We start from the raw sequence: 27,512 nt of genomic DNA on the forward strand, positions 1-27,512 counted from the left end.
GACTCAATGATAAAGAGGGACTGGTAACTTATAGGCCTCAAGTGTTTGCTTAATTGCCCTTACATTGTGTTTAACTACTCTGATGAATGGAAACGTTGTTTGTGGACTTCAATGCGGCTTCTCGGTGACTAAATACACCCAGAATGGCACGACTGGTCCATCACACCAGCCAGACGAATGAAAAACACCATTAGCACGCTATGCTTACCATCTGTTCCCAAACAGACTAAATGCCTCATTGACCATTCAGCTTAGCCTGTGAAAGGCAAATGAGGTGGGATTTTGTATCTCGAAGTAAAGAGTCTGTAAATATCATGAAAGCGCTCTCGACACTGTTTTAAAATTAACAATACACTATAAAGCAGGCAGATGGGCAGCCGGCTCACGTAGTCTTAATAACCTTCAGTGTGTAGCTAATCTGTAAACATGATGAGACCTGGAAGAATGAGTAGGAATGGATGCAAGACTTCCAGATTAGCATTCATTAATAAAAGCGTGGGCTGGCTAACATGAAACTCTAGGTAAAATGCAAATATGAAGAATAGAATATGTCGAAGAGGCCGGTAGTTAAATGACGTAAATTCTGAAGCCCTTTTAAAAGGGGTTGTTGATAGCAGATGGGGGTGGAGTCTGTTTCAGGGCCAGAAAAAAAAACAAAACAACAAAAGCCTATATCTATTTCATGGTAATGATGCAAATTAAAAAACAACAACAACTCTAGGTAAACTGTAAATAGTTAAATGTTGGTAGTTAAATGATGAAAAATTAGGAGGTGTTTGTAGCAGATGGAGTCAGAATTGAGGCGGAGCCTGAATTAAATGCACTAAGAAGATTTACTGCATTAAAATAATACAAACAGCATCACCCCCCCCCCCCCCCCCCCCCCCCAAAGGAATCTTTAGAATTATACAATTACCCCCAGTCTATAAGCACTTTTACAGTGTACAAACTGAACCTTTAGGACAACAAAACCACGTACACAGCATTGCAAGTTAGGATGCATGGTAAGGAAGTTTAAAATAAAAGAAATACTTGCCAGTGCACTTTTTTTTTATTACAATAAAAGGCATTTTAGTTGCAGCACAGTGTCCTGCTGCTATATTTAGAGAGGAATAAGTAGCAGCAGGAATTCAATTGCAGCTGACTGCTCTGACACACACACACACACACACACACACAGATGTAATGAGGCTGAACTGAAAGAGCAGGTCTTTTACCTGATCACTGGTGTGAAGAGACTGTGGAGCCGGCAGAACAGCCTCACACCCTGAGGCAGGGCAAGAGATAGCGAGACAAAGGACAGTCGTTAATAAACAAGTCTGCTATTTTGCAAAGAAGAGAAACCGTGAGGGGTTTTGTAAAGTTACCTTGGAGATGACATCCTGCATGTCGCTGCGCGGATGGTACGTGCCGTCGTCGTAGCGGAAACGATAGAGCAACGGCTCGGGTTTGAACTGGTGCTTGTCCGTGACTGTAAAGGGAGGAAGAAGTGGGGGAAGAAGTGGGGAAAGAAGTCATTAAATTAAGTGAATTGGTTACAATAATGAATAATGGCCTGTTTAGTTCTTACTCAGCAGATTCAGCCTCAACCGTGAACGATCGAAGACACACTACAGTATATTGATTAGCGCTTCTATTCTCCAAAATACTTTTCTCTATTAGGAAGAGCCAAAGCAATTTATTTATTGTAACATTTTCGCCATCTGTCCTGGCTTATCTGATAGTCTAAAAAAAATGTGTGAAGACATTTAACAGAGCTAAACGGCCTGGATTAAAGTAATAAAGTCATTTGGAGGTCACTGAGTAACCATCTGTCTATTCATCCATCCATCCATTTTCATTAACGCTTATCCTACACAGGGACATAGGGGAGAACTCAGAAAAGCCAATCAGCCTACAACACGTCTTTGGACTGGGGGAGGAAACCGGAGTACCCGGAGGAACCCCCAAAGCACGTGGAGAACATGAAGATTTGGACCCCCAACCCTGTAGGTTCAAGGCAAACGTGCTAATCACTAAGCCCCTCCCACTCACCCCCCTGGTTTGAGAAATATACAATTAGCGAATTAGCTAATTAGCTAATTATATGAATTAGCATTAGTGTGATTACTTACCGTGGTGGATGATGCCGTTCTCCAGCAAAGCCTGGCCCAGGTGAACACCTTCTTCGGGGTTATCCGTTTCTCCGATCTCCATTAACCAGGCCACAAACTCACTGTGAACACAAAGCGAATTTAGTCAGACGACACACGCGGTCGAGGAGACACACACTGAACCTTCGAACATCGCTCACTCTCAACACACGATCAATAGAGGAACCAAGCTCATTTTTCAGATAACACAATCCTCCGTGTGAGTCAAGAATTAACCAATAAAGCAGTCCGACCCCAGTGCAGGACACACACACACACATGCGTGCGCGCGTGCAAAACTAATGAACAACACACAGACGCCTACACCATCACAGTGCAGAAAATCAGCCGATGTTAATGACACGTTAATGTGGTTTTAAAAACTTGATATTCATCACATCAAGGAGGAAAAGAAATAACAAAATTCTGTAATCTACTAGTGCTGATGGATTATCCCAGCACTACCCCTCCCTCTCCCTCTGTTCACTATCCATCCATTCAGCCACCCACAAACCCGAAAACACACTCGGCCAGCTCGAGAAGATCAAGTCTGAGGTTGGTGTTTGTGTTTGTGGAGCCCAGTGGTAACACACTACACCGCAAGAGCACCATAACATACCACCCAGGCCAAGTTCAACATGTCTCTCACCCTGTGTGTGTGTGTGTGTGTGTGTGTGTGTGTGTGTGTGTGTGTGTGTGTGTGTGTGTGTGTGTGTGTGTGTGTGTTGGCAGACCCAATTTAAACCCCTGCACACAAATTAGGAGAAAAATCAGCACAGCAAATGTTTAGGATACTGGACTCTCCAGCTTTCACAAGCCATCATGTGCTTTTATACTACCGTGCCGTGTTCAGCATTGAATTTATTTGTGATGTCACACTCCACAGTAGTGTTTGATGGCTCATATAAAAAAAAAAAAAAAAACAAACACACTCAGGTCTTAAGAATTTGCAGTTTTTCATAAGTATTTCTTCTTCTTCATTTTTTTTATGGTTTTATTGTCTCAGTTGTGTACAGTGTTTTACTCTCAAAAAACTCTGCTCCAGTGTTATTGTAGAGAGGTGTGGATTGTTTGCCCAGCAGGGGGCTCACACCCCTCCCATTTCCCATCGTCCTGCTCACCGGCAGCTAAACCCAGAGTAAAGATACTCCACACACAGAAACCCAACAGTCTCCTGACTAGTCTCATAACAGACTAAAACAACTCATTTGTTCATTACTCATCTGTATATATTCATATTTTTATTCATTTGTACATACAGTGAGGTGTTCATAGTGTACATATTACCATTATTATTAATTTTTACTACTATTATTCATATTTTTATATTCCTATTATATATATATATATATATATATATATATATATATATATATGTGTGTGTGTGTGTGTGTGTGTGTATATATATATATATATATATATATATATATATATATATATATGAGAGAGAGAGAGAGAGATTTTTTTCAATTCTATTCATATTTAATGTGTATTCTTTCTTATCTGTGTTTTGTGTAATTGAGCTGCTGTAACGAGGGCATTTCCCCAGTGTGGGATCAATAAAGTTTTTATCTTATCATATCTTACTCATTGAACATGTCTGATAAGTTGATTTCCATTCCAACAGCGGAATGAAACGCCAGTGTACTGCTAGGAAGGATTAAAGACATTAACATAACCTCTCCAGGCACATTACTACTCAGATTTATGCTAAAGTTAGGAGTCAATAAATAGATTATGAGCCTTCAAGTTGATGAAGTCGTATCTGGTTAGAAAGCTACCTGCTCCTTAGCCTGATGTAACTAGTAATATTAGTAACAAAGCAGACATGCCTGTGTAGAAACTGGCCAAGAATGGTTTGATACAGTGCATCCGGAAAGTATCCACAGCGCTTCACTTTTTCCACATTTTGTTATGTTACAGCCTTATTCCAAAATGGATTAAATTCATTATTTTCCTCAAAATAATTTACAAACTACAAACAATTCCCCATAATGACAATGTGAAAGAAGTTTGTTTGAAATCTTTGCAAATTTATTAAAAATAAAAAACAGAAAAGGCATATGTATATAAGTATTCACAGCCTTTGCCATGACACTCAAAATTGAGCTCAGGTGCATCCTGTTTCCACTGATCATCCTTGAGATGTTTCTACAAGGTGATTGGAGTCCACCTGTGGTCAATTCAGTTGATTGGACATGATTTGGAAAGGCACACACCTGTCTATATAAGGTCCCACAGTTAACAATGCACGTCAGAGCACAAACCAAGCCATGAAGGCCAAGGAATTGTCTGTAGACCTCCTAGACAGGATTGTATCGAGGCACAGATCTGGGGAAGGGTACAGAAACATTTCTGCAGCATTGAAGGTCCCAATGAGCACAGTGGCCTCCATCATCCGTAAATGGAAGAAGTTTGGAACCAGCAGGACTCTTCCTAGAGCTGGCCGCCTGGCCAAACTGAGCGATCGGAGGAGAAGGGCCTTAGTCAGGGGGGTGACCAAAAACCCGATGGTCACTCTGACAGAGCTCCAGCGTGTCTCTGTGGAGAGAGGAGAACCTTCCAGAAGAACCACCATCTCTGCAGCACTCCACCAATCAGGCCAGTATGGTAGACTGGCCAGACAGAACCCACTCCTCAGTAAAAGGCACACGACAGCCCGCCTGGAGTTTGCCAAAAGGCACCTGAAGGACTCTCAGACCAAGACCAAGACAAAGATTGAACTCTGTGGCCTGAATGGCAAGCGTCATGTCTGGAGGAAACCAGGCACCACTCATCACCTGGCCAATACCATCCCTTCAGTGAAGCATGGTGGTGGCAGCATCACGCTGTGGGGATGTTTTTCAGCGGCAGGAACTGAGAGACTAGTCAGGATCGAGGGAAAGATGAATGCAGCAATGTACAGAGACATCGTTGATGAAAACCTGCTCCAGAGCGCTCTGGGCCTCAGACTGGGTTGAAGGTTCATCTTCCAACAGGACAACAACCCTAAACACACAGCCAAGATAACAAAGGAGTGGTTACAGGACAACTCTGTGAATGTCCTTGACTGGCCCAGTCAGAGCCCAGACTTGAACCCGATTGAACATCTCTGGAGAGATCTGAAAATGGCTGTGCACCGACGCTCCCCATCCAACCCGATGGAGCTTGAGAGGTCCTGCAAAGAAGAATGGGAGAAACCGCCCAAAAATAGGTGTGCCAAGCTTGTAGCATCATTCTCAAAAATACTTGATGCTGTAATTGGTGCCAAAGGTGCTTCAACAAAGTATTGACCAAAGGCTGTGAATACTTATGTACGTGTGCTTTTTTGTTTTTTATTTTTAATAAATTTGCAAAGATTTCAAACAAACTACTTTCACGTTGTCATTATGGGGTATTGTTTGTAGAATTTTGAGGAAAATAATGAATTGAATCCATTTTGGAATAAGGCTGTAACATAACAAAATGTGGGAAAAGTGAAGCGCTGTGGATACTTTCCGGATGCACTGTATGTATATTATTCACATTAGAGCTATAGCATTAATAAGTGTGATCTTTTGTTGCAAATATACAGTACGTAGCCACGCTGCTGCCCGCCATTTTGAATTTCGTTCGGTTTAGCATCATTTCGAGTGAACTTACAGTAGTATTAAACCTTTATGAGTTTAATAAGCATACAATGGTGATTACAATGCTAAACTTTTGAACAGGATGATCGGTGTAAATTATTATTTTGTTTAAAGATCTTATGTTTTCATTTAGTCCTGCCCTTCGGACTCTAAATAAGATAGTTACATAGTAGAAAAAAATATGCATGCGTATAAAAAAAACATAAGAAGCTTTGTCCTGGTCATTTACGTCAGCCATTTATTTCAACTGAAGCGCCGAGGAATGTCGAGGAAAAGCACCAAGTTCTTTAAATGGACAAGATGAAGAGGTGGACTTGTTGCTGCGGGTATAATCTTTATTCCCTTCGGGAATAAAATGCGATCTGAAGGCTGTACAAAGTGACATTGATCTTTAACAACGCTATCGCACTGCACAGCAGGCGCAACAACTCCAGTACAACATCGTTCAAACGTCTTGTTTATCTTGAAGCTGCGTTCACGCCGTGTCATAATTACCGTAATTACGAGATCCGCACTTGTAAAAAGCACTCACGGCCATGTAGAACCCGTAATTAGACCTTGTAAACTAGAAACGTCATGTGGAAACACTCAAAATGGCGGCGGATTCGGCAGTAAAATGTAGTTAAGTAGTTATCTCGTAATATTTATGTGTAGGATTGACTACTATGTCTTAATAATGCAGGATTAATCTGAAAATAAATGATATACATAGAATACAGTTTTACGTAGATAGCACAGAGTTGGATAACCATCACAGCATCATTACATTTATGGTATTTGGCAGACGCCCTTATCCAACTTACATTTATCTCATTCGTACATCTGAGCAACTGAGGGTTAAGGGCCTTGCTCAAGAGCCCAACAATGGCAGCATGGTGGTGCTGGGGTTTGAACTCACGACCTTCTGAGCAGTAGTAACCTCTTAAGCACAAACGGATTCAGTTTGGTGTATGGAAACGCATACATAATTCCGAGTCTGAGGACGCGAAGAGCTCCGGGTAGAACGTCCGGGTTGTCACCTAGTAATTACGGTAATTCCGACATGGCTTGAACAGAGTGTGAGTTGAACGGGTCACGTGACTAAAAATACGTCATTGCTTTCGAATATCTCCGTTTTCTCAGTCCACATTATGACGCTGAAACGCCGTTTTCGAATTTATCCACTTGCGAGAGCGTTTTCAAAAAGCTCTGGAAAAAAAAACGCCGTCTCCGTGTGGACCGAAGACCAAAAAAACGTAGACAAAGAAATGTGATTTCAAACTGATCCGGATGAATGTAGCCTTAAATCGGCTCTCCCTGGCATTTGAACTGACAACCTGGTAACTGGCAAGAAACCTTATCTCCTGAGCTGCTACTTCATCCAAAGTCAGTATCTCCAGTGTAAATTCTATTTCTGTTTTCCTCAACATTCAGCTGTCTTAACTTTTGCCTCCGCAATATTCTGTTCTGTAATGACGCTCCATTTTGTGGACAAGCTCTCAAACCCACTCAAAGCCAACAAAGACACAGTGTACAGCCATAAAGTTCACGACTTAAAATAGCTCTCCACTTCAGAGGTTTGGAAAGCAAAGGAAAAAAAAAAAAAAAGAGGCGACGCGGAGCCAAAGGCAACGTGCTTTTAATCAGAAAGACGTCACGTTCGATTTCAGAGTCCAGAATGCCGAGGAGATGTCGGTGGCCGAGAGCGACGATTCGGATGAAGACAGAACGCCTTATCGTGGACTTAAGCGTTCTGTGCACGGTTCATTTGGACCATGACCCTTGGCCAGCAATGTCCTCGTGTCTTTTTTGAAAAGTGTGATCTAACCTGACGTTCCTCCTTATTAAAAGATTTCTCACCGAGACTTTTTGAGATGCCTGTGAGCTTTTCTGTGTTTGTTCAAGTTTTCACGTTTTCACTCCATCTGGCTTCTGTGATGTCTTGAACTGACGGATCTCGCCTCACGCACACCATGCTGTATTTCTCATTATGTAAGCACGAAGTGTTTCCCAGTGTGAAGAACGTTTTCAATCGAAGCCAGCCACAAGTATGAGAAGCACTGTTTGAGGTCAATTTTTGATTTTTTTTTTTCCCTCCTCAGCTTTTAAAATCTCCAGCCACCAAATAAGCAACACGGGCAACAACAGCGCTGTCCTTGTTCATGATGATGTCTGGCAGTCAGATGGAGAAGCTGGCATGACTCGGTGTCATTTGGAGTGACATATGGCCGTTGTCTCGGCACACTGAGGAAGCCTCGTTGGCATCTAAAAAGGCAGTAAAAAATCAACAGGCTCAGACTTCTGAATAGGATCGGGCTCATTCATTGCTTCCTCAAACCTTTCAAACCATCAGGAATGGAGAAATCCACTTTATAACGAGTTTAAAGACCTTGCCACTTCCTTCTCACCAATTATTTTGCTCTTACGTGTTATTCAGTCCCTCGCTAAGATGAAAACTCAACGCAGCATCTAACACAGCGCAATAACTACGCTATGCTTGAATGGGACATTTCAGTTTTCCAAAAAGCTGGAATTTGAGAACATGTGAGTCACATCACTGTTACAATCAGCTCCAAGCTCAGGGGTCTGTTTTCTTATATTCAGGTTTCAAATAATGGAAAGCGATTTCTGGTCATTTTGACTTTGATCACAAAGCTGTTTTCGTGATTATTTCTAAAGCCCTGGACGTCAGAGCATTAGAGTTTTATGGTGCTGAAAGCTCTCTAAATTGCAGCGTCTGCCTGAAACGCTCCTTCGATGCATCTTTCATAATAGATCTGGTATCAGAAGTCAAGCTTTTCAGTAGGGATTTCAAACCGAAGCAGATTGCTTCAATTCTAAAAAAAAAAAAAGAAAGAAAGAAAAGAAAAGGGGTGAGGAACCAGTTGCATCCATGAAATTTGAATTGGGAACATTTATTTCTTCCGCTGCCTAAAACAAGATTACTCCACGCTCTGTTGAGTTTCCATACGGAGACGAAATGTGTTTAACCCTGGGGTATTCAAAGCAAATTTGCAAAGGTCCTGCTACATTCTATTTCAATAAACAGCAAACATGACTGAATGGCAACAAAAAAAAGCACAAAAAGCTGTTATTTTTATACTTAGTTCATGGCAATAAATAAGACATCTGCTTTAAATTAAGAATAAACACAACCTTCTATTCCCAACTGCCATTAATCAGTTTTTCTGTTGTACAACAGCCTTTAGCTACTGGAACTGATGCTAGTCTAAGCTGGCATTAGCAAAGAAAACATAGTTAAACATAGTTAAAGCTAGGAAATGTTAGCAAAACTAACCCCATTAGCTTTAAATTAGCATTAGCTTTAGCTTTAAATTAGCATTAGCTTTAAATTAGCATTAGATGGAATTCATGCCTTTTATGTAGGCAAAGGAGATGCATCATTATATACGAGTCTCAGCGTACGCCAGTGAGGTAGGGCAACGACGTTCATCCTCAAGTTCTACCTTCAGGCACACATGAAGCGCGCTAACACTAAGTGCATCGAAACTGAATGCTGGAAACTGAAACTGTAATGAGTATGTTGGTCTAAATAAAAATGTAAGTAGTAAATAATAAAAAAAAAATTCTGGAAACTGTAATGAAGCAAGACTACAGCTTCAATAACACCCAAGTAAAGTATAAACACACAAAAATAACGCTTGAGTAATGAAGTACGACTACTCAAGTATTTTCCAGCCCTGTATCCAGGCCATGTTCCGCCAGCTGTCGACCTCTGGTTTAACCTGTCAGCAGGGTGTGAGGCTGCTGGGATTATGGTTGGCCTGTGGTGTGCTGGAATCTTGATTTAATCAAATCGTCCACAAGAAGCATGCGAACAGATACTCAGTAAAGAAACATGATTCATGAGGGTCTGGATTTGATTTCAGCCTGCCTAAAGCCAAGGATGCACTTGACCAGCTCTCCAGGGAGAGCTAGAAGGAAAAGAAGGAGCTTTCCAGGGATACTAAATGGGCAGGCGATGATGAATGAGATCCTGACTTGAAACAGGGCTGTGGCTATTAATAATGTGTTCAATGTGGATATTTGAATACCACAAGCTCAGGAAAGACTATTCCATCCATCACAACCACACAATTTAGTGATGCTAATCAGCATACAATACATGTCTTTGGACTGGGGAGGAAACCAGAGAAAGCCCTGAAGCATGGGGAGAACATGCTAATTCCACTCAAACAGGGCAGAGGTGGCGATCAAACCCCCAACCCCAGAGGTGCAAGGCTAATGTGTGAACAACGAAGCCACCATGCCACCTGGAAAGACTATTCTACATCTTGAATTCCATTATCCAGAATTGTATGTGATGTTTCTCTTTAATTATCTTGTTTGCTGAACCCATCCTTCTCACATTGTCTGTGTCTTTGAGTCCACCCATAGGTCTCAACATGAGTAACATGAAACTTCTGAGGCAGAGAGAATAAACACACCAGAAAACTGAAAGAAATACTGTAAGCAGCTCCTCCATTAGAGAACCAAAGTCCTATTGGATCACAAAACTGAGGCCTGTGAAGCCACAGGTCAAAGTTCACCCAAATAGTGAAAGTATTCACTACCTTAAGCAAATGCGCATCTTTCACGTCTTTTCTTGTCAAGGAATTGTCTTTCCTGCCCGAGAATTTTATTTGCATTCACTCTAATATTAGGACTTTATCTGAAAAAGCAAAGATCGTGAAAATCCTATAGCTAAACGTGACGGCCTTAAAGAAACCTTAAAGTCATGAGAGGTACCTTCCCAGGAAGCACTTGGGGAAGGTGGTAAGTTTGCGTTTCCTGTCCTTAATGAGGTGGCCTTGTTTGCTCAAGAGGTTGTAGAGCTTCTCGCCCTTCTCCGAAATCATCACCCAAGTATCCTGCTCCATCCCCAACCTCAGTGCTTCAGGAGAAAAAGAGAAAGCCAGAGAGACAAGAGCAGGCAATGAGTCACAGCCAGCTGTATTAGCATGAGTAATATTAGGTTTTATACACCAAATTAAATTTTAAAAAATGGATCGTATTTACAAAGAGAAAGGATCATAAACTGGAAAAAAAAAAAAACTAACAGCAAAAAGGCCTCTGGGCTAATTACTACTTAGAGTTGAACCTTTTGTTAACTGCTTCTGACACATTTAATTGGATGGAGCTTACACCATGTTACAGCTCGCTGCCTGTCATTAGCGTTACTCACATTTTCTCCTTTCTCGTTCTTTCAAAATGGCCTCCAGCCACTCCTGCTTCTCTTCAGCCGTTTTGGCCATGCACACAAACCACTTGTTCTTCGCCGTGTTGTGGATTTTCCAGCCGTTGTTGACGATGTTCCCACTGCTGTGGTAGTCCGCTGCGATAGAAAGGAACAAACGTGAACACCTAGCCTAGCCTAGCCACTTTCTCCATCATCGACAGCATCTTCTACAATCCAACATTACTTCTACCAACTGTTTGAACTGAATTCAGTTGAACGTTTTAAACAACCGACAATGCCACAAAGCGACTTAACAGAAATGAACAGAAAAAGGAAAATAAAAACAAAGAAACCACCCCCTCAACTCGAAATTCCAACTTGGGAACTGTTCAACTCCAAGATCAGCATCCATCCATCCATCCATCCATCCACCGCTTATCCTACACAGGGATCTGGGGGAGCCTGGAGTATAACCCAGGGGACTTTAGATATACCGAGGTGGGGGACAACCTGGACGGGGTGCCAACCCATCGCAGGGCACAATCAAATACACATTCACACACTACGGACAATTTAGAGTTGCCAATCAGCCTACAATGGACTGGGGGAGGGAACCAGAGAACCCAGAGGAAGCCCCCAAATCACGGGGAGAACACACAAGCTTCACACACGCAGAGCGGAGAAGGAATTTGAACCCCGACCACAGAGGTGCAAGGCAAAATTCAGATCAGCAAGTGATGTCAAATCAACAAAAAATGCACATAGAGGGGCTTCCTTGTTAGCTCGAGGTAGAAAATGACGTAATTCTGAGATCTGACTTCTCACTTCTGAAGTCAGTCGAATGAAGCATCAGACGAGAAGACACCTTCCTGAATAGGAATTCCAAGTCTAGGTGGCATTTTTTTCTAGTCAGAAGTTGGAAATTCCAAGTTACAAGCTTTAGACCAACATAGCAATATTGTGAATAGATGTCTTGGGATGAACAGAATTTAAGATTACAGCAGTTCTACAGTATCCAGAAGAGATTATCCACTAACACAAGAGTGAGTTATGAGTATAAACTGCTTTTGAGAGGTGCAAATCTTTAGGGAATCCATGTGAGACCATGCACAGCACCAGAAGGTGAATCACAAGTGCAGAAGCTCCAAGCTTCCATGTACCAGGATGAAGGAATACCAAAATGCCCTTGATGTTTGTACAGTAAGACTCTGAAGTAATACGTTCCTTCAGAAGCAGGACAATTGGACGAAAATTATACTCTCAAGCGTTTCAACATGAAACATGTTGTAATAAAACACTACATGAAAAGCCACAGGCCTTATTGATCACCCAAATTAGATGATGATGAAGAGCCCATACCAGCCAGAGCTTTTGCATGATTTCATGCACTGCCCTGATTACATTTTCAGTTCGTGTGGTTTAGAAAAATAAAACAATCTAAAGCAATCCTTCAAATCATAATAGCGCTTAGAAAATATGCGGTTTCATAATAGCTCTCGGTTGTTGTTCGTGATAAGCCCTTGCTGTGGAACAGCTATAAAAGTTGTTCCACTGAGGATGTTTTTGCTTCTGCTCTTCGAACCACCCGGTGATCCGCTCTAACAAATTCTGAGGAATCACTCTGTGAATTTTATGGGAGAAAAAAAAACTTAAGGCAAGTGATGTGGCACTTTTCCCTCACACTTTTATAAACAGAGCATTCTCTCAGTTTTTATTCAGAGTCCTGGCACGTACATTTCTCTCTCAACTGACTGGCCTGTACGTTGCATTGATTTATCTGTCTATATCTCAGTGGCAAAATCAGGAGCATTACAGCAGAAATACAGACAGAGACATATTGATCTGTTTTATTCTAGCAGCAGAGCAAGTGTGTGGGTCTGAGGGGAGCTAGGCAAGATGCACAAAATATCCTGAATCAAAAATACAGAGTCAATGCATGCATGGTTAGCATTTTAAATGCATTAAATTATATACATATATATAATCTATATCGATATATAAAACCAAGCCATAATTTAACTTCAGAGCAAATGTATTACTAATATTGACTAATTCAGTTAGCAAGATCTGCTATTGCCATTGCATTCCCAAGGTCTAATTGTAAAAGGCTAAAACCCTGCAAAATGTTAGCAAGCTCCCAAGGACCAAGAGAGACCGTTTAACTTGGACCAATGTTGCCTCTTTTCAGTGGAAAGTAGCTAAAGCATGCACAAAAGAAGTCACTATAAGTCACCAAATGATGTCACAGACTAATTTGCACATTCATTTGTGATCATTTGTAAATCAAAACCTGTTACATGATGATTTCCTGAAGAAATTGACCAAAGGAATTCAAACCGACTATTTCATATAGCGTATTATATTATAATACTATAATTTCTATCAAGAACTCATATAAAAAGAACATATAGACAGGAAGGAAGTGGTTGCAGTTTGGTTACAAGCAAAGGTGATGAGTATTTGGGTGTTAGGAACAATGGTGATCAATCATTAGTTGATGTGAACAGTGATTGGTGATTGGTTGTTGGGGACAATGGCGTTCAGTGATTGGTTGATGGGAACAATGGTGATGAGTTATTCGTCATTAGGAACAATGGTGACCAGTGATTGGTTGATGGAAAAACCATGGTGATGAGTTATTCGTCATTAGGAATAATGGTGATCAGTGATTGGTTGATGGGAGCAATGGTGATGAGTTATTCGTCTTTAGGAACAACAGTGATCAGTAATTGGTTGACGGGAGCAATGGTGATGAGTTATTCGTCATTAGGAACAATGCTGACCAGTGACTGGTTAATGGAAAAACCATGGTGATGAGTTATTCGTCTTTAGGAACAACAGTGATCAGTGATTGGTTGATGGGAGCAATGGTGATGAGTTATTCGTCATTAGGAATAATGGTGATCAGTAATTGGTTGATGGGAACAATGGTGATGAGTTATTCGTCATTAGGAACAATGGCGATCAATGATTGGTTGATGGAAAAACCATGGTGATGAGTTATTCATTATTAAGAATAATGGTGATCAGTGATTGGTTGATGGGAGCAATGGTGATGAGTTATTCGTCATTAGGAACAACAGCGATCAGTGATTGGTTAATGGATAAACCATGGTGATAAGTTATTGGTTGCTCATCTCAGCCAGGCTTTACACACTTATGCAACCAACATACTATATACAGTATATACACACTCAATATAACCAGCAAATTTGTAACTTAACTGTTGGTCTACAATCCACATTGAATTTAAGTAAGATATGGCTACTATCAACTGAAATAAAAATCATGCTGTATGTGCTTTATCCAGTCTGAAACTGTCCTCAACTTTCTGTCCTCTCTATAAAAGTATATCACAAAATTTCACCCCTGACAAACCTTTCTACTTAACAAGAACAGAAACTAATATCAGCGATACAATTCTATATATAGCTGAAAGAGCAATTTCTTAACCATGCAGGAACCACACCATCAATCACTTTCATTATGTGTGAGCTAAGCTGCAGTAATAACTATATTTCCCTTATTACTGGGGAGATTATGGAGAACACCCATGCGCCTGTGTGCTAAATTTGGCTTTGTTACCTCCCCACGCACTGAAACAGATCTCTCTTTAAAAAGCCCAATATTAAATCCACCAGAGGCCAGACTGCTTCTGCAAATATAACTGATAATCAGAGCTCCTCCACAGCCAAGATACACTCCATTCTGCGTTCGTAAAGTAACTGAGCTCTGAGGATCTGTCATCTTGCCCAGAAAATGGCATTTTTCTAACCTTTTGCTGTTAAAGCGGTTAGATGTGAACCCCACCCGGCTAGCAAAGGAGCAGCGCCAGATATGAAGTCTTGAGGTCGCCACATCGGGCGGAAAAAAAATCCTCATTTTTCACTCATAACTCGTGTGGGAGATGTACCTCCATCGTACCCGGTCGGCTGAACAGATGGATTTAGTTACAGCACATGGCAGGTGGGGCAAAGATGTGCAAATACAGTTATGTACAGCGAAATAAAGTTACATACAGCTCTATTATATTACCACAACCTTAAGGCATGCTACATTATATCATATTGCCAACTAAAAGTTGCAGCAAAACACTATAAAAAAAAAAATCACTAGTACTTTTATATTGGAACCTTTTCAAAAATGTACATTTATTTATGCTAACGAGGATTCATCTGAATAAATATGCATACAATTTGCATATCTGATTTTAAAATGTTAAATAAAACATGATGTTGATAGAATTAAAATACTTATTTCACAGTGAAGAAATAATTTTGGTGTGTATATCAGGAAGCAAGCTTTTCAGGGATATACAGTATGGCATGATGGCATTGTGAAGCGGGCGGAGCTTAGGGGCTTCATAAGATTCAGTTTCACCAAAAAAGCGATTGACGTGAATAAAATTGTTGCTTCTCCCTTGTAGTCGAAAACCATTTTCCATTCTTGCTCAATCACACATACTACACCATATGGACCTTACACGCTCACCTGTACCGTCATCTACGTTCTCCACTTCCATCACCTCGGTGTTGATTCGTCCACGAAACTGGTACCGCGGTCCCTCGGTAGCCGCCTTGCTGTTCTTCAAACGCCTGCCAAGAAACACAAACATCTCCAGAAAGGTTCCTGATACTCTACGACGTTCAGGAACATACCGTACTGTACGTAAGATACGAGCCTCACCTGTTCTTCTTCTTGCAATAGACCAACAGGTTGTCGAAGAGGAAGAAGACTCGCTCCTGGATGTTCCCCGCTGAGATCTTCAGCAGCACGCCCTGCATCAGCATCTCCGTGCAGCTGTCTGTGATATTCGAGCCCTGAATAGAGTGCGGGGGGGGGGAGCATTAGGTTGCAAGAAAACCTGCTCACGCTGATCCTCGGAAATCACTGAGGAGGCACTTGGCATGGAAACGTCTTTCTCCACTGCATGTGAATGGATTCTGAAAGGTCAATAAGTTGAAGCCATGAATCGTGACTTGACAAAGCTTGGACTGGGACAAGGCCAAGCCGTTCTGTACGGCTCTCTTTTAGAGACCAGGGGTGAGACAGGAACACTCCCTGTAGGTCAGTACTTCTCCGCAGAGCTGTCAAGCAACTAAGCATCGCATAAGTCCAAATGATAACGGATGCCGTGAGCAAGATGGATAGCACACTGCAGTGCCTCCTCAAATTTATTAGTCACATCTGTATTCAATCAGCCAAAAATGGACTAAAGGACAGTTCAAGTGGTGCAAAATTGGCTAGTTAACCGTTAGCAGGCTAGTAAGCTAGCTCACGTTTATGTTCTGAGTCGTGATTTGAATCCATTTAGTCCATGAAAATTGTTTCAAACGAGCCAAACCTGTCAAAAAAATCTATACAACAACAACAAATGAGTTTGTTCAAGTTAGCAAGCTAATACATTTAAGCTAAAAAAAAAACAAAAAAAAAACCTCATTTGTGCGCTGTGCAAAACCTGCAGCCTCCACATACAAGAAAAGTTTCTTTTTCAAGTGCTGGTAATGTAGTAAAGAAGTAGCGTGGGTAAAGTGACCACAGGAAGACGTCCCCTGCGTCTCTATGTAGCCTACACGGTTAGCCTGCAGGCCTGCTGAGGACACACAGCTGGGTTTCGGGTCAGGGCTAACAAGCAATCATCCGTCTCTGGAAGGCAGGATGGAAATAATGACTCTCTCCCACTCACTCACACACATCCCATATCACTCCACCCTTCCACCCACACCCCAGCATGTAGACAGTAAAGTTAATGGAGTCCCTGTATAGAATTTTTAGATGCAGACTGCGCTAAAAAGCTGGCAATTAACAAAAGCAGCAAGACGCTAACTACAAACATGACTGCTTTTGTGTGTGGACGGATTTGGTTTGTACGCCATACACACACACACATACACACATTTTAATTTATAATCTGGACTAACACTCAGGAAAATTGCCATTCAAGAACCACCAATGGCTAAAATGGATAGCAAATCAGCTTCCAAAGTGCTTCATAAAAGCTATTTTGGGAGCGCGGCTATGCTCAGAACAGTATGTACGCCTAATTGATGAACAAAAAAAGCCAGCTCGCTCATGTAGAAGCCTCTGCCATGCAAATATTTACGATTTCTCGCCTACAAGAATGGGTAAGGCAGCTCACAGGGCCTACATTTGTTGCAGGGGGAAAAAAAAAGAAAGAAAAAAAACCCCAACATTTTCAAACAAAATGGAGCCAGTCATTTTCAAAAAGTCTTTAAAAAAAAACCACTCCAATGTACGTCGCTTGTTTAAACATGACAGAGTGTTTTGGATTCTGCGGTATGTTTTTTACAGCGGTTGATGTGGATAGAAAACCTGGCTCAGATCACTTCAACATGCGCTAACTCAACACGAGCTTTTGTTTTCCACGGCTTTTCTTTAAAGAGTGAAACGGCTGATGTGCAAATCTTCTGCAACTGGATGAGCAAACTCATTTAAGATTTTAGCCACATTTACAGTACACATAGAGATGATTTTGTGGAATAAAATCCATTAGTATGGAATCTCCATCCATCCATCCATCCTCTATACCGCTTTATCCTTTTCATGGTCATGGGGGAACCTGGAGCCTATCCCAGGAAGCATGGGGTACAAGGCAGGGTACACCCTGAACAGGGTGCCAATCCATTGCAGGGCACAATCACATACACACTCACACACCCATACATACACTACGGACACGCCAATCAGCCTACCATGCATGTCTTTGGACTGGCAACCGGAGGAAACCGGGAAATATGGAGAACATGCAAACTCCACACACACAGGACCACGGTGGGAATCGAACCCCCGACCCTGGAGGTGTGTTCTAAAACAAAATACAGTGCCCTCCACTAATATTGGCACCCTTGGTAAATATGAGCAAAGAAGGCTGTGAAAAATTTGTCTTTATTGTTTAACCGTTTGATCTTTTGTTTAAAAAGTTTTTGGTATTATTTCAGGCTAAGTAGTAAACATATATGGAGCGATTATAGTGAAAAGAACACAAATTTCACATAATTGTGCCCAGATTAAGAAAACCCTCATAAGATTTGTAATGGTTTTAATGGGAATTATATTGGTTTTAATGGAAACTGTAATGGTAATGATGATCTACTGGTAATTTGTTGCCTTCTATTGGTGGTATGTTATGTCTAGTGGATACCATTAAGGATCAATACTGGTAATGGTTTTAATGGTTAGCTGAAGGTTTGTAATGTCGTGTATTTGTCACGAAAACCATTCAAATTTCTGTGATGGTTTCTATTGGGGTTTTTTTTCAGCAGGGTGTGCAAGTAGGTTAGAAGAACACAGAATGATTAACACACATAAACACTCTGTAATCGTTTACCAAATGTAGAGCTTTAAAACATCTGCTGTCCACCACAATACCAGCATCTCCAATCACACAAATATCTCAGTGCCTCAGGGAAGCTATTACTATTTTCCCCACACTCATACTGCAGGAACGTTCTGGCCGTTTTCACCAGCAGTTAGAGTTAATAAAGAAACTGAAGTATATTACAGCTCCTTCTTTTCACACAATTTATATTCTATACCTGGTAAATCTGCTTTATGTTGGGTTGAAGTACCACGTTTCACAAATCCAGCTGTTGAAATGAATAATTGTTGCTTGTACCTCGTTCCTACAGCTGGATGCTCTGTTACTTATGAAATGAACAGACTGTTCTAGCGTGTCCCGAAAGCTCTTATTTCTGCCTTTTCCTTTCCAGGGACGTTTTCTCTGAAACGTCTGCATGTGATCAGTGGAGTGTTGGTAAATGATGGACGCACCTCCCATCCCTCGATGTGCGACTGCCATTCCTCGAGCACCTCCAGCTTCTCCATCTGTCTCTTGGCTTCGTTGATGCTCGAACACACCGCCTTCATCACTTGGAGGGACTCGTGCACCATCGAGTAGTCGTTGTGCTTCTTTGGCGTTCTTTTTAGCAGCTCCTGAAAACACACACAAACATGTATGTGCACGTACACGTTACATACACATATACACGTTAATAGGAACACGTGTAGACCTGCTTATGTATGCAATTATCCAATCAGCAAATTGCTAGTTAAGGTTCACATCGAACAGGAAAATGGGGAAAAATGTCATCTGAGCGGCTTTGACCGTGGCATGGTTGTTGGTACCAGATGGACTTGTTTGAGTATTTCATATTCTGAGTTTCATGCTTTAGAGCAGGGGTGTCCGATCTTATCCGGTGTGGGTGCAGGTTTTCATTCCAATCAAGCAGGAGCCACACCTGATTCCACATGTGTAATCAGTTGAGCTTAGCTTTCAGTAAACTCAGGTGTGGCTTCTGCTTGGTTGGAATGAAAACCTGCACCCACACCGGCCCTTTGCGGATAAGATCGGACACCCCTGCTCTGGAGTCTGTAGAGTTTACACAAGAGAGGTCAGAGGACAATGACCAGACTGGTTCGACCTGACAGGAAGGCTATGGTAACTCAAATAAGCACTCTTTGGGCTCCCAAGTGGTGCAAAAGAAAAGCATTTGCCGTAGCATCTGGAGATTGCGAGTTTGAATCCTGCCGATGCCTCATTAATCTGTGGCCAGGAGTCCAATTGAGCAAAATTGGCTGTGTTCTCTGGGTGGGCTGGGGCATCTGTTGTGTCCCCCAATCAATCACGGTCACACTAGCCAATCGTAGGCATCTGTGAGCTCATGCGTGCCGAAGGATGTGGATAGCTCTTTCCTCTAAGTGTGCTAGGTCACCCTGTGACACAACATGAGCAGAAAGATGTGGTTGGCTTCATGTCTCAGAAGAAGCACGTGTTAGCCTTCACCCTTCCTAGTTGGTAGCAAGGGGAGACCTAACTGTTGTGTGTGAACTGGCCAAGACTGAATTAGGAAGAAAATTGTGGGAATTCCAAAAATAAATAAATAAATCATCACTCTTTATAACCATGTTGAACAGAAAAGCACCAGAGCTTTGAGTTAGGCTAATCTCCAATTCGCCAAAATCACAACTCACGACCAAAGAATGTTTTTTTACGAATGTGCGATTTTTGACTGCAAATCCAGGAAGTGTAAGCCCGGCTTAACTCAACTCGACATCCAGTCCAAACACATTTCAGCTTAACTCTGATTTACAGAAAAGGAACATAGATCACTATCACTAAGTGAACCCTTATCAGTTCCAGCTGTGAGATCTCAAATGGAATGAAAGCTTGAAGGACATCAAAGAACAAGAGATTGCGGTTTTGTTATGCGAAACTAGGGTGTTTAGCCGAAAGCAGAAAGGTTTTGGAAAAATTTTCTGGATCAAAAATAAGTTCAGTGTCAGCAGAAATGGTCTGTTTATTTTGAAACATGGAATGCCTCAGATGGAGTCAGTTTGACGGGACAGTTTCGCTGACGCATTACTGCCAGTGTTATTAACAGGCTATGCTTTAATTCAGGAAATATTACAAGTTTGGGCTCCTGAACGAGACTCTTAAATCTCAGAGGCTCATCTCTATAAGCTTAGGAAAACGGGTTGTTCGAGGATTCTTTGAAAGGTTCTTGGTTGTATCGTTCTAAAGGGGTTCTACTTCGTTTTAGAGTTTGACATGGAACTTTGAAGGGTTTTATAGGACAAATTGAAGAAGGTTATTGATCTTTAGAGTGCTAGATGGACTCTAAGCTTGGATTGTTGCTTCTTATAATATCAGTGAACTGAACAAAGATGGAGTCTCTTGGCTGGAAGTTTGTAAAAAGGGGGAAAAAAGAAAAGAAAACCACATTAGACTGAATCTCCTCTCATATAACCAACTTGTTTGTGTCTGGTTTCATGCGGATGAGATGAACGCCACTGGGTGGAAGGTCAGCAGACAACAACGAGGGAAATAAACAGATTTGCACTCACTCTGAGGAGCAGAGGATACTTGCAGATCCTCTGGATGGGAGCCACCAAGTAGCCTTCCAGCGGAACCTCTGTGTTTTTTCTGCCTCCCAACAGCATGCAGTTCTGATGAGGAACAAAGAAGCAGAAAAGTAAGACAGAACCCAAGAGAGCCAGAATAGAGCCCAAGAGTCAACAAAATGAACCAAAGAGCAATGGAACAAAATCAAAAACTAAACAGTACCAAATGCCAATAGGACAAGTTCAGTTCAGACCACTGAGAGATAAATAAAGTAGCAAAAAAGAGCAGAGAGCAGAGAACCAATGAGAGAACCAGAGCAGTCCGAGGGAGCCAAAGAGAACCAGAACAGAACCAACTTTCTTCTTTTTGAAGAAAGAAAAACAAAGGGCCAGTAAGACAGAACCAAAGAGGAATGTAACAGAATCAGAGAAATAACAGAACCAATTAGCAACAAGAAGAACCAAAACCAAGACTAATGAAACTAATAGAACCAAATGACCAAATTATTAGCAAATACCAGTGGGACACAACAAAGTTCAATTCATGGCATTGAGAGAGAAAAATGTTTTGTTTTGTTTTGGTTTAAAAAAAAAAAAAAAAAAACAGGTCCAGAGAGCAGAGAACCAATGAGAGAACCCATTAGCCAGAACTTAAGAGTAGTGACATTAAACCAAGGACAAAAGAGAGAACCAAATAGTAAGGAAACAGAACCAAAGAGAACTAGAATAGAACTAAAGAGCCTCTGAAATCAAACAAAAAAAATCAACGAATACCAAAGAGGGCCAGAACAAAATCAAAGTGCAACTAGATGCAATAAGAGAGCTTAGAACTCTTAACAAAAAAGCACTAAGAAAGAAAAAAAACAAAACAGAATCATAGGCTATGAGTGAGAACCAAACAGTACTAAACAAATAGCAAAGAACCAAATAGGTTCTCTATTTGGTTCTTTGCTATTTGTTTAGTACTGTTTGAGTCAGAACTTAAGGGCAGTGAGTCAGACCCAAAGAAAATTAAAACCACAAAGAAAACAATAAAATACCACATAAAAGAGCTAGAACAAAACCAAAGATTAACTAGACACACCCATAGAGAACCAAAACAGAACCAAACATGCACTAAGATGGAACGGAATGAGAAAAACAGAACTAAAGAGCAGCACAATAAAAGAAAACACTACTACGACACAAAGATTTAAAACAGAACCAAATGTCAAGGAAACAAAGAAGTGAGCAATGGGACAGAAGTGAATTGTCGTGAGACAGAACCAATGAGCGTCAGAATCAGACTCGGACTCAGCCGCTGGGCTTTGTGGGTAACCAGATCTTCAGCAGCTTCATACGACAACCAATGTTCTCAATGTCAAGGCCATCATACCTGGTTCTTATTCTCCATCTATACTTCTATTACTATACCTAATATAGTTTGAAAGCACATCAAGGATGGAAAGATTCTACCAGGTGAAAGTGGAGAAAAGAGCTCCAGTTATTTTTGTTATTTAAAATAAAATAAAAAACAGTGGATTTTTAGGTCTGCTTGGAGCTACAAACTGGTTTTACGGATATTTTAAGACACGAATGAGTGGCTAGTGCACTGAGGTGTGTGTATGTAGGTTTATGAGAATATGGGTAAGTACTGTATGAATATCTCTTCCGAAAATTGGAACTTTGGCAAGAACGTTTATCGAGTAAAGTGATATATACGTTTCAATAGCGTAACAAGGGGTTGAGATGTATGTTTGGGTGTGTGCATGATATAGGATTTGAAACGATTACTTACTAGAAGACACGTGCGAACACTTCTGATCTTGTTGAGCTCCAGCAGCAGCCTTTGGGCTTTCTCGTGGTTTCCACAGTACTCATCGTAAATCTGAAACCTGGCCCTCTGAGGACAGACACACGCAAGTACACACACGGGCTTAAGCGCTATTCAGAAGTTGCGTGAGAGTTAAGCACATGGGTTGGAGTACTACAGAGTAATACAGAGACGTGTCTGAGGTACACACAATTCTGAACTTGAACTTAAGCCCATTGTTCTTATGTGATATCGTAAATACACTCAAAAGAGTATGGAATGTCATTCAAGACCAATATTAAATACATAAATATGACACTATTAATTAATATCGTCTCTTTATAGTCCATGAAAACATAATTTTTTTCAAAAGAATGAACTACATGCAGGTAATTTGGCATAATCTGAATTGGGAGCTTTAATTTTAACTTAAGCATGTGCTTAACCAGACTCTGAATACACGTAACTTTCCATGCATAAATATTGATGCATCTTTGGATTCAAGACTTACCAAAGTAAAAGACGGGCCAAAATATGGCCATAACACGACGTAAAATGTAGTTTCTCATAGTCTTTAAATTTGCTACAATACTGACTGGAGTACATCAAAAAGTCTAATCGGTCCCTCCAGGATTTCGCCATTTTGCGACCGCAGAAACGAACGCAAAATCAAGCAAACTCCGCAATATTCGGAGGAGCTTGCAATTTTTCAAAATTTACCGCACATTTTCCGCAGAGCCGGGCCGAGGCGCGTCATGTGACGTCATCAGGATGCAGGTTCAGCCAAAGCCCTCTTCGATTCACGTGCGTCGAACATGAGTACAGCTAAAAGGTCTCTTACCTACAAACATCGCTGCGAAAGTAATTCTGTGCAATCGCGGTTTCACCAATTCAAGTAGATTTCCGCCAAAAAACACCACCACAGAAAAATCCGCAAGTCTTATTGCAAATTTGGAAAAAATCCGCAGCAAAATCAAGCATTTTTGGATGCAACAATCACGGGAAAAAAACCCACGAAATCCTAATCTTAGCAAGGTAAATGTTTGCGCCTAATCCTGGCTAGTTAATAAGTCCGCATACAAGCTAGCATCGATTCTTCGCTACTTTTAAAGTGACTCAATAAAATGTTTAACCATATACTCACACACGTCTCGCCACACCTAACACTTAAACACTTAACGAGAACCACAGCACACATTTTTTGTTATGTCTGCTTCTTGGGAAATATGTCTCCAAAGAGTTTGAGGGAAACAACCCCTTTATAGACCGTATCCTTTAGCTAAAATAGAAACGTTTTTAGTATCAGTCAGAGTGAGAGATATGAAATACGCTGTGGTCGATCGTAGACATGATACTTGATACCGGATGATACGTCTTCTCAAAAAAAGGGGTGGTTTTCCCTTGTACAGAGGAAATGTCTATTTAGCTTTTGGGTTCAGGGTGTTATTATGGTTCACGGGAGGTCTAATAGCGAGAATTAGTGCACTGAACCACCTGTCTAAGTATAGGATAGTAGATTAGAGATTGTACTGTACAATCCACAGTGAGGGATTGTCCAGATGTTTGGCCAACACATCATGTCTTAGAGGTGGCCAAAACGAGCATGTTATACTTATCAACAAAAAAAAAAACAACTACATAATGATACTCTTTTCTGAAACCCTTGTCACCTACAATGTCACAGAAAACTGAAATGTTATGATGTGAGTTTTAAACCCTGTGTATATTTTTCTCATCTAGTTTTCTCACGCGTTCAATGTGGCTCTCTGTAGGATCCTGAAAAATTCTTTTTCTTTGTCTGAAGGACCCATGGGATATATACATACACAAGGAATGCTTTTTTTTTTTTTATATATACAGAGAGATAACCTCCCAGGAGCGACTACAAAGAGATGAGGATAAGAAAAACAAGTTCTCACAAAGGGACGGGACAGAACCATAATCATAGCTGCACTCACAATTTCAGCCTCTCTACACACTTTGCTATAAAACGTAGCTTTTCAATCGGATTTTTTCAGTCACGCTATGATTCAATGATAAAGCAGGAGCAGAACTCACTGTGCAAAGGTGTGCGATGCGTACTGTTCGTGCTATGAGAAAATTATTATAAAAGAAGTAAATTACTGGGGGGGGAAAATCCCTGAACGTTGCCACAACATGAAGTACAAAGTCTGAATAATTGCTGATTTTGCCATGTCTATATGGATATCAGTGTGAAGGGGCGGGGCTACTCTTTAGCAGTGCTTCTTGATGTTGATGGTAAAACTAGGCTTTACCGCCTGAACAGTCTTTACATCTGAGCAAACTAGCAAGTGAATGCTAACTAGCATATGAAAGCTAGTCTAGTAAGAGAACACTAGCTAGTATGTGAAAAAAAAATTTGCTCCTCCTACAAATTCTAATCTAATTAGGCAGAAATTACATTGCAGGGTGCGTTAAACTCGTCTTGACCCAGGGAATCCAGAGATGCCTGGCTTTTACATCTTTCACACAGTTCAAAAGTTATGATCATAAACATACTTCCAAATTTCACCCAATGGTGGTGCTTTGGTCAATATGTTCTTTAGACCCTCCCCAATCAGTGTGCCAAATTTCACAACTTTATACCAGATGGTTCTATGGGCTGCCATAGACACCCTAGCCAGAAGAAGAAGAGGTAGAAGAAGAAGAAGCACCTTCAGTGCTTGGCCCCCAGTAATCAATAACCAGACCAGAGAGGTTAAATAAAACAACATCTAAGCAAATCTGTGAAAATTCTATAGCTTGTCTCATATTTAGTTTATTTACATAAACACATTTAAATAGTAAGAAGAGGATCTGCTAAAGAAGCTGGTTGATGTTGGAATGGGAAGGAGAGAAATGGAGATAAAAAAGAAAAAGGTCAGCATGTGTGTGATCTCAGAGACTCACAAAGTGAAGGAAGCAGCGACCTATTTCATGATGCGGGTGGGGGTCTGGCTGCAGCATCTCCTCCACCATGGCCAGGAAGTCCTTGTGCACACACCGGATCTCCTCCAGGTTGGAGAACAACACCTGGTGGGAGCGCACGTGGAAGCATTGAGTATGTATATATAGCTAAGAAAACAGCATGTATGTGTGTGAATAAGTCTGTGTTGGAAGGGGATCATGCTATGAATTAAAAAAAAAAAAAAATTGCCGATTATTCAGTGCTATATTATGCAATATATGGTAAGATAATAAGTCAAATGTCAAACATGGAGTAGAAGAAGCATGAACCTAAAACTCAGAGATCAGTCTAGACAGAGTATCTGATGTGTTCTACATTTGATAGTCGATAACTGTAACCTCAGTGTGACCCACAGCTTCACACACACCACATCCTCCGACACCGATGCTCACACATGAGCCAAAATAAGCAAGACACACGGATTCCATGTTTATGCCCCAAAGTAAGCAAGCGCTGTGCGTCACAAGCACTTTAAGCCGTGGCCTTGCGACAAATTCTTCAACTCTTCAGCCTCCCCCGGCTAAAATAAACTCCAGCTGCTTCCTGTGTCATTTCGTCTTTCCACCTTCATGCACTGTTTGACTATTTTGGGCCAAAAATTGGACTGGATTTAATTGCAGTTTGGAGGGTTTTATTGGATTGAACTGAAAGCACCATTCTGAAGTCATTTGAGGTCGTGAAAGACCTCTTTCAAATATATATATATATATATATATATATATATATATATATATATATATATATATATATATATATATATAAAATCAAAGTTTAATTAGCAAACTCACCTTAACCATCTCCTCTGTGATGTTCTTATCAACTTTAGCCACAGCATACTGGTTGAGGCGATGGAGGAATCCCTGTTGTAAACAGAAGAAAGCAGAAGTAGTTAGTTGTGTAGAGATAAGAGAAAGGGCCAAGCTGAAACGATTCAAATAATATGAATAATGAATAAGATTCAAATTCCAATATCGGTACACCTTCTACAAAACCCATTGGGTCGGGAAATGAATGAATCGCGAACGGAGCAACAGCGAGAGCATTACAAGGGCAAACAGGCACAGCAGGACCATATTTGCTCAATGTTTGAGACGTTTTATGAATACGAAAATATATATATATGTCCCACAGCACTGAATTATGGAATAATGAAAGGACTAGGAGGTTCTGAGTCATTCAAAACAAACTCACAAAGTTCAGGAAGTCAGCAAACCAAATAAATCATCTAGCAAATTCTCTGAATGCTGACAAGACGGATTGTTGCATGAGGAAAGCGTTATCTTTTCTTATTTTATCAGCACCACACTTTCACAACTGCACAGCTAGCAAAACACCAAGCCGTCTGTTTTATTACAGCCAGGGTCAACTAAGTGTGTCCTTTTTAGGTTTAGATATCTCACAGACGATTTTAAAAAAAAACAACAACAGTGCTGCTTTTGGTTTTTGAATTTTGCTGACTGTAAGTGGTAGCAACCCAACTAACAGAGAACAATATTAGACTATTTAGTAAATGTTTAACAGGTTCTAAGAAGGTTACACTGCAATGTACTAAGAATAACATTCCTACTTCACGACTTAATGACGGTTTAGTTCACGCTCAGGGCACAGGTGATTTGCATCTAGTGACGCCCACAAAACTCCATGAAAGGTAAGGCTCAGAGAAAAAAAACAGCAACAACAAAATGATGACTAAACAGGAAACGATCGCTTCCTAAATGCAGAATCTGCTAAATCTTCCAGTAATGCAGCTCAGCCACTGCAGCTTGCTGCACTAACTCCATCCATCCATCCTCTATACTGCTTTATCCTTTTCAGGGTCACAGGGAAACCTGGAGTCTATCCCAGGGAGCATCAGGCACAAGGACAGGGTGCCAATCCATCACAGGGAACAATCACATACCCATTCATACACTATGGACATGCCAATCTGCCTACCATGCATGTCTTTGGACTGGGGGGGGTTAAACTGGAGTACCCAGAGGAAACCCCCGCA

General features: G+C 41.0%; 1 protein-coding gene across 2 annotated transcripts in view; it reads right to left on the minus strand.

Annotated features, from left to right (window-relative positions):
* prex2 (phosphatidylinositol-3,4,5-trisphosphate-dependent Rac exchange factor 2) overlaps window positions 1-27,512 on the minus strand; it is a 122,215-nt gene that overhangs the window by 72,959 nt on the left and 21,744 nt on the right. Inside the window, exons 2-13 of one of the 2 annotated variants that reach the window (XM_053674858.1) lie at window positions 26,308-26,379; window positions 25,462-25,584; window positions 22,537-22,641; window positions 20,763-20,864; window positions 18,690-18,851; window positions 15,585-15,718; window positions 15,390-15,493; window positions 10,905-11,054; window positions 10,469-10,613; window positions 2,115-2,215; window positions 1,368-1,471; window positions 1,218-1,267 (exon numbers count right to left, since the gene is read on the minus strand). In XM_053674858.1, coding sequence (XP_053530833.1) covers window positions 1,218-1,267; window positions 1,368-1,471; window positions 2,115-2,215; window positions 10,469-10,613; window positions 10,905-11,054; window positions 15,390-15,493; window positions 15,585-15,718; window positions 18,690-18,851; window positions 20,763-20,864; window positions 22,537-22,641; window positions 25,462-25,584; window positions 26,308-26,379 — 1,352 coding nt within the window. The remainder of the gene's footprint in view (window positions 1-1,217; window positions 1,268-1,367; window positions 1,472-2,114; window positions 2,216-10,468; window positions 10,614-10,904; window positions 11,055-15,389; window positions 15,494-15,584; window positions 15,719-18,689; window positions 18,852-20,762; window positions 20,865-22,536; window positions 22,642-25,461; window positions 25,585-26,307; window positions 26,380-27,512) is intronic. The other variant, XM_053674859.1, reaches the window with a different exon arrangement.

This window comes from Ictalurus punctatus, chromosome 23 (assembly GCF_001660625.3).
Source record: "Ictalurus punctatus breed USDA103 chromosome 23, Coco_2.0, whole genome shotgun sequence".
Classification (NCBI taxonomy): domain Eukaryota; kingdom Metazoa; phylum Chordata; class Actinopteri; order Siluriformes; family Ictaluridae; genus Ictalurus; species Ictalurus punctatus.